Source organism: Malurus melanocephalus, unplaced genomic scaffold (genome assembly GCF_030028575.1).
Source record: "Malurus melanocephalus ecotype Western Australia unplaced genomic scaffold, MMel_1.1 scaffold_772, whole genome shotgun sequence".
NCBI classification, from domain to species: domain Eukaryota; kingdom Metazoa; phylum Chordata; class Aves; order Passeriformes; family Maluridae; genus Malurus; species Malurus melanocephalus.
Window position 1 is genome coordinate 221,427 of NW_026624004.1, and position 7,617 is coordinate 229,043.

General features: G+C 42.7%; 1 protein-coding gene across 2 annotated transcripts in view; it reads right to left on the bottom strand.

Moving 5' to 3' along the window:
- Positions 1-7,608, bottom strand: part of KIF13B (kinesin family member 13B) — a 27,901-nt gene extending 20,293 nt beyond the window's left edge. Inside the window, exons 1-2 of one of the 2 annotated variants that reach the window (XM_057385059.1) lie at positions 7,165-7,608; positions 50-167 (exon numbers count right to left, since the gene is read on the bottom strand). In XM_057385059.1, coding sequence (XP_057241042.1) covers positions 50-167; positions 7,165-7,194 — 148 coding nt within the window. In that variant the 5' untranslated portion in view covers positions 7,195-7,608. Of the gene's footprint in view, positions 1-49; positions 168-4,416; positions 6,069-7,164 lie in introns of those variants that run through there. The other variant, XM_057385058.1, reaches the window with a different exon arrangement.
- Positions 7,609-7,617: the final 9 nt, after the last annotated feature.

Sequence of the window (7,617 nt, forward strand, 5' to 3'; positions counted from 1 at the left end):
TGCAGGAATTTCATCTCAATTTTAGGGAATTCTGCAGGAGAGCCCTCACCTGCATCAGGAGCGTGGTTCTGCTGCCCAGGGCTCGGCAGGGAGGTTCGGGTAGGGCTGATGCCTCTACTGGAGCTTGGGACACCTTGGGACACATCCTGCTGACTCTCCCATCGACCCTGCAAGGAAAAAAAAAAGTTTTTGTCCAAATTATCACAGGAGCAGGAGCGCAGCACCCTGCAAAGCTCAGAGTGCCAGAGCTGAGCACAGACCCTGCCCCAGAGGAGTTCCCAGTTACAGACCCAGCCCTGCAAGATGAGCTCCCTCCACACCAAAGCACAGAAAAAAGGTCATTTCTACCCCTCAAAGCTGAAATATTTCACCCAGTTGTGCTGCTGCGTCCTGGAAGGTGAGTGTGGTACAAYCAGGTGAGAATCCTACGGTGCTGCCTGCCCAAAATTCAGGAATATTTTGTTTATTTATTCAAAAGCAGCTGATGCAGTGTCAGGGAAGGGGTGAGGACAGAGCTCTGAGCAAGACAAGAAATTCAAGCCCTAAAGGTTGGATTTTGTGCCTGGAGTTGGAGAAAGGAGCAGCTGAGCAGTTCAAGAGGAAATAACAAGATCAGCTGCAGCGCTGGGAGTTTGTGACAGCCTGGAAAAGGGAGCTGGAATATCCAAGGACAATCCTGGGGATAGCAGGAGCCACCAAAAAAAAAAAAAATCAGGAGAGGTGAGAGTTTTGACACGGTTACTAAAGAGGGAACGAGATTATTGATTATTGTCAGTTCTGGAAGAGCCTGGGGCAGGTGAGGCAGAAACAGAAACAGGGGAACAGCAGCTCCTTCGCCTTCCCAGGAGGCCAGAGTTGGGTTTTTCCACGGATCCCACATAGAATTCTGCACGTGGAGGTGAATTTCTCACTTTTACACAGATCCCATTCTGCACAGGGAGATGATTTCTTGCTTTCCCATGGATTCCACACACCATTTTGCATATCGAAGTGATTTCTCACTTTTACACAGATCCCACACACCATTCTGCACATGAAGGTGATTTTGGGATTTCACACAGATCCCATTCTGCACGTGGAGGTGACTTCTCACTTTTGCACAGATCCCATTGTGCACATGGAGGTGATTTCTCATTTTCACACAGATCCCACACACCATTTTGTATGTGGAGGTGATTTCTCACTTTTACACAGATCTCATTTTGTATGTGGAGGTGATTTCTCACTTTTACACAGATCTCATTCTGCACGTGGAGGTGATTTCTCACTTTTACACAGATCCCATTCTGCACATGGAGGTGATTTCTCATTTCTCCACAGATCCCACACACCATTCTGCACGTGGAGGTGATTTCTGGCTTTCCCACAGATCCCACACAGAATTGTGCACATGGAGGTGATTTCTGGCTTTCCCCACAGATCCCATTCTGCACGTGGAGGTGATTTCTCACTTTTACACAGATCCACTGTGGGTTTGGAAGTTTCCTCCTCAATCTCAGAGCCAGGACCTGGCTCAGTGACAAAGACCTGGCTGAYAGAGGGAACCCCAAGCCACCGTTTCACATCAGCACTCGAGTGTGAAAAATCCACGTGGCCAAATCCTTTTTTACCAAATTCCATCATCTTCCCAGGTAAAACCATTTACAGATTTGCCTTCAAGRATGATTCCAAGTGGCCAGGCTGTGTCTGTGCTGGAAGTTTCAACRGATGCAGGACAGGGTTTGGTTTTGCTTCACCAAACTGAGTCACAAGGGAGGCACCAAATTCCACGGGGTTCTCCTGAGAACTTCTCAGGGAGTATGCAAAATGCTTGCCAAAGCAGTTCCTTCTCATTTTTTCAGTTTCTAGGAGACCTGAATGCAATTCAGTGCCCACTGATGAGTTTAAGGGTCAAAAAAGTCCAGAATTATCAKGGTCTTGTGGAAAAGCATTGAGGTGGCAGACAGTTCTCAGGACAAGTTTGCAAATCTTCACCTTCCCACCACCAGCAAGGACAGGAAGGTGCAGCCAAACTGATCAAAACTGAAGTTGGATCCCATTTYTTTCTTTGCAAAGAGTTTTGCCACGGCTTCCACATTCATTCTACACCTGAATTTTGCTCGTTTTTTTAAAAGACGTAACAAGAAGATAAATAATTTCACAGTAAAATGGTACYGTGGACACACTAAAAAGGAGTTACAAGGGATGGATGGACCTGCTGCACCCCAGAGCAGAAGTTTCATGGATTTTTCCTGATGGAAAAGGGTGAAAATTTGCCTTTTCAAGAAACTTCTAACTGTTGGATTGAAGAAATGAATCCGACCTTGAACATAAAAATGACAGGCAACGAATTAATCTGAACTGCAACTTGAAGTCATGAATGTTTCCCAAATAATAAATAAGCCAGGACAGGAGGAATAGATTTCTCCAGCAGGTTGAAGGTCAYGGGGGGCAGCCCAGGGCAAGAATCATTTCCATGTGGATCCATAAGTCAGTCCCAGGGAAGTTCTGCTCAGAATAACAAGAGACCAGAACTGGGGCAGGGCAGGACCTGTCCTCAGCTCTGAGGGGTTGGGAACTCAAATTTGGGCAMTGAGATACCCATCCTGAATGTCACAGTGATGGAGCCCGGGCTGGGAGCAGCAGGAACACATCAGTTTATTATTTAATTTGTTATTTTTGAGAGCTTTGGTGTTTAAACCCTTCTGGAAAGTTTCCTGCTCGATCCCCATGCTTACACCTCCAGCTCCAGAATAATCTCTGACCTGCAGCTCATTTATGTCTTAAACACATCCAAGAGCTTCATGTGAGGCTGGAAATTTCCACAAAACTCTTCAATGAAACCATCTTTCCTATTCCTCATCCCCAAACTCTTTTTCTTTTGTTTTTTTTTTTTTGTATTTCCATCAGTGAGGTTTCTCTCAGGTGGCCTTACCACGTAAAGATATTAATAAAAAATAAAAGACTCAAACCAAACAGCACAAGACTCAAAATGATTGTGAAATATTGGTTTTGTTGCCTCCTGGCAGATGTTGGCATTGGATGAGGAAAAAGAGCTACGGAAGGGTGGAAAACATCTGAAAGGTTCGTTTTTGAAGGATGTAACAAAGCTGGATCAATGTTCCTTTTGGATCTGAGGATAATGATCCACTGAAGGACAAAAGGATCAGGGTGACACGTCCTGAGCAAGCCTGAATGCTTCTGGAGAGCACAGAACAAACAGAAAGATTATTAAAACACTAAAGAGTGTCGTGGATTACTAGGACAGGGACTCCAAGTAGGTAAAGAGCAACAAAATCATTTTCTGAGTCATGATCTGTTGAGTCAGAAGTGCTCTTYGCTGATTGTTCCAAGAAAAAAAGAGATTTCAGGCCAATATCTTGACTTTCTAGCCCTGTTTGGGGAATGATGAAAAGATGAAATGGGGAAGAATCAGCAAAACACTTGGAGAATATTTGTCTTGTAGAGAAAGAATGGTGACATTTAGTGACTTTTTCCATGGGAAAAGCCTTTTTCCTTAGGATCTTTCAGAAATTTTGCTTCAGCCTTAATACTGTGGATGATTCCATTTTCTAAATAATTTTAAGTATTTTDCCAGGCTAAATAAAATGAAGGGCCTGAGAACAGGAATGAGAAAAGGATTGGTTTGGTTGTTCACTTAAGGCACGTTGGTTTTTTTCATTGTATTTATTTTGGAGGGAGTGCAAAGTTCATCATTTTAGCCTGAAGGTCTAAGATTTGTGACCCTCAACTCAGAGATGCCGACAAACCAACAAAATCAGATTCCACAAGTGGAAAAACATCTGGAAAAGAAAATCCTGGAGACAACTGGAAGTGTCAACTGTTGTGCAGAGGGAAAAGGCAATTCATGAATGATTTCACTGAACTAGATTGAAAGATAACCCATGACAATCTCAATAAAATAAAACCAAAAGGAATTAATAAACTAAATTAATGTGATGAAGCTCCCAAATTTCCCCTCTGGATGTCATCCAGCACTCTCCTGTGTTGCTTTGAGAATTCGGCAACTGCACCGCTCCAATTTTTATTATTATTATTATTATTATTATTATTATTATTATTATTATTGTGAAATTTTCTCTCTCAGCAAGGGTGGTGAGAGAAAGAGGAAGCTTGGAAATCACAGCCCAGAGGAGTCCTCATTCCATGAACATTTTTGGCCTCTGCCAAGTGACCAAACTGAGGTAAAATGATTTAATTCAACAAATCCAAAGCAGCCACCAGAAGAACGCACATCCCTTCATGTGTTTTGATGCAGACCTTTGTAAAGTGGGTTTTTTTCTACAATACTTTCTCCTTCTTCCCTTTTTTTCACACCTCCTCCATGAAAAAAAYAACCCAGGGAATTTATTTCATGCACAAAATCTTTAGGGCAGGTAGGGATGAGCGCTACCTAAGTCGTTTGAAGGCTTTTACCTGACAAATCTTTCCTTGAGGTTGACAGACCATTAAAATGCAGCCACTGGGTAAGAGAAACGAATAATTCTTGTGTTTTATTATTTCAGCAGTTCAGAAAAGGCTTAGGAAAAGGTGACCACGGAGCACTGAAACAYAAGCAAAGAGCTGGGACACACAGCCAGGACAAAAGGCACTTGTTCTCATCAACAGCGAGATTATTTGAATTCAACCTGCACGGGATCAATTTGCTGAAAAAAACCTCTGGTTCCCAGAAAAAACCTGAAGTTGAATGGCACCATCTTGTTTTACTTGGATTTAGAGCTAGAAATGCTGGACCTTTGGGCAAGGAAGGATAATTGTCCAGGACAAAATAGCTCTTGTACAGAAGAGTTTTAAGAGCAATTTGTGACATTTTTCATTAATATGTGATTTAATCTCATCTGTGAAACAAATCAGAGCTGCCTTCCATTCATTGTGCCCCTGACTCATCCAGTTAAATCAACCCAATTTTTAAATTCAGCATCCAACCGAATTTAATTAAATTAAATTTCCAACAAAAGCCCCCTCGAACATAAAAATAAAAACTCCTCCCYGTATCTGAAATCAGCATGAGGACACTCGACACCCCTGTCTGTGTCACCTGACATTGATGTGCAAGGAGAAATCAAACTCATCTCCCTCTGCCCTCATTGTATCTGCAGTGATAACGGAGTAAAAATTGCCTTTTTCTCATTTCAGTGAGCAGACAGAGCCTAGAGGTGACACCACGTGCAGCCCTGCTGACAATATCAAAGTCCATTAAAGTAAATTTAAAAACAGCTCCTTGCCTTCTCAGCCAGTTGGGAAGCTCCATCTTAGGGGTTATTATTAAAAATTCCCAATGGTGGCTTAAATATTCCCATATTAAATATTSCCATRTTAAATATTCCCATAAATCTTAAATGCAGAGGTGAGAACCATCCTGCTCCTGGGAACCTCTCTGTGCTGGCAGCACACAGGGATGTTCTTTCAAGGTGGTTTCTTCCCAAAGAAGTGCCAAAGCCACAGCTCTGCTCCAGTCCTGAAGAAGGATTTTCCCATCCCTTCAAGGGGACGTGACCATCCATACATAATTTTACTGAAAAAGTCTAAAAGATGAATTAATGCCCTAATTCTGGAGACTCCTGAGCTGCCTGTTGCAGTTGCACTGACACCATCTTTAATTCTTATTCAAACTCATGTAATATTCTTATTTAATCTTGTTTAATTTTATTTATTTTGTTTAGTATTCCCTTTTTTTTTACAGGGGAGTAAGTCCTGGCTCTTCTGAGTGCTGGAGAACAGAGCAGCACCCACATTCCAAACTTTACCAGCATGGATGGTGCTCATAAATCATGGAATGATTCCTCTGATCACACAGGAATGAGACTCAGGAACCCTATCCACAAAGCTCCTTAAAAATCCATGGAAAAGGCAGCAGAAATGCAAGGAATAACAGCGAGAGAAATAAAGTAATGGAACCAAAAGGAGAGGAATATTCTGGAATGTGCCATCAATATTCTGCAGCCAGTTCAGGTGCTGTTACTGTAAATTGGTGATAAATTGAATCACTTGTTTGGGACTTGCTTGTTATAATAAACACCACCAAATTCCTGTAAAATAACAACAAAATAACAATAAAATAACAATAAAATAACAACAAATGGCAGCTGCAGAAGGCTTCTTTGCCACCAGATTTCTCAGCACGGGACAAAGACATCCAGCTGAAACAAAACTCTGCCTGTTGAGCCATTCTCAGATCCTTTTGTGCCACAATGGACAGGACTGATCTCCCTGGTGATCTCATGATGTCTGTGTGCATTTAGGAATTTGTTAAATATTTCTCAGGGATTACAAAAGCTTTTGTTCATCTCCCTATGGAAATGGATCATTGAATGGCAGAATTGGGTTGGAAGGGTTTGAAGACACCGAATTCCATGGGCAGGGACATCTTCCACTGTGCCAGTGSCACCCAGCCTGGCCTTGGAACCAGAGATCCACTCAAAACCAGGAATTCCCRGCTGGGGAGGCTGCACTGAGCAACAAGTGCCTTGGATTGAAGCTCGCTGCAAAGCAAGGGGAGCAGCTCCACCACCTCAGCTCCACGTCTGTTCCTGCGGCACAGAGCTCCAGCAGCAGCTACGACCACAGCCAAGAGCAGCAGAACCTCATGCAAACCACCGCCAATGATCCCAACTATAGAAAACTCAGGAAAAATGCTCACTCCTTGGGGAGTTCAAACACCAAACTAAAGATCTGCACGTTTTCCATTGGCCCAGCGTTGTTTGAAAAAGCAATTTGTTCAAAGGAATTAAGAGTTGATCACTATAAAAGCCATAAAGGCTGTGGAAGATTTGGGAGAAAGTCTCAATGTTTCTCTCATCTCCAGTTTAATATCCACTGGTAGAAATTTTTACATTTGCTTGCTTTCATGGCTGTTTTTTCAGCTGAGAGGGGGTGATTTCTTCTGAAATGACTTCACCCTGTGCAGAAATTGGTGAGAAATGRCACTGAACAGCTCCGGCTCTGTAGCAGCACCCAAGGAGAAAAGTTCTCCGCTTTGTCCCAGCTCACGCCGCGTTAATGACGGGATTTCAATGGAAAAACTCGTTTGCTCTGCGCTATGCAAATGAGGCACCACCAGCAGCATCTTCAAAGCAGGGAATAAAAGCGTGTGAGTGAGCAAAATCAACTTTTATAGTGAGATAAATTTATTATCCCACTCATTAGGTGGACCTAATGCATTACCTCTGCTGGGACCTTTGGACTCTGAAACATGCAACGGGGGAAATCATCGAGGGGAAGGGAGGAGAAAAACAGAATTAAGAATCAAAAATTGAAAATCCTGAATTTTAATAATSCTTCAAAATTAAGAGCCCTGATCTTTAATTCTCACGTCAAAAAAAAACATAAAACACCGAAACATCCCACAACTCTCTCCAAAGAGAAGCTGCTACAAGCACTTTTATCACCTGAATGTATTTTAACATTCTCCCCACGGATCAGATGGAGCAGATTTAGCAACCAATGCTGGAGCACTACATCAAAATTCTATTATTCCCTGCAACTGCATTATGCATTAAAACGCCTTGTCACCACCAGATTCTCCCCCTCCAAACGACTCCACGCTTGCTGGGCAGAATATCTATCAGGAGGAGATCCTTCAGTTGATCTGGGCCTTTGGAAAATAAGCTTAAATTT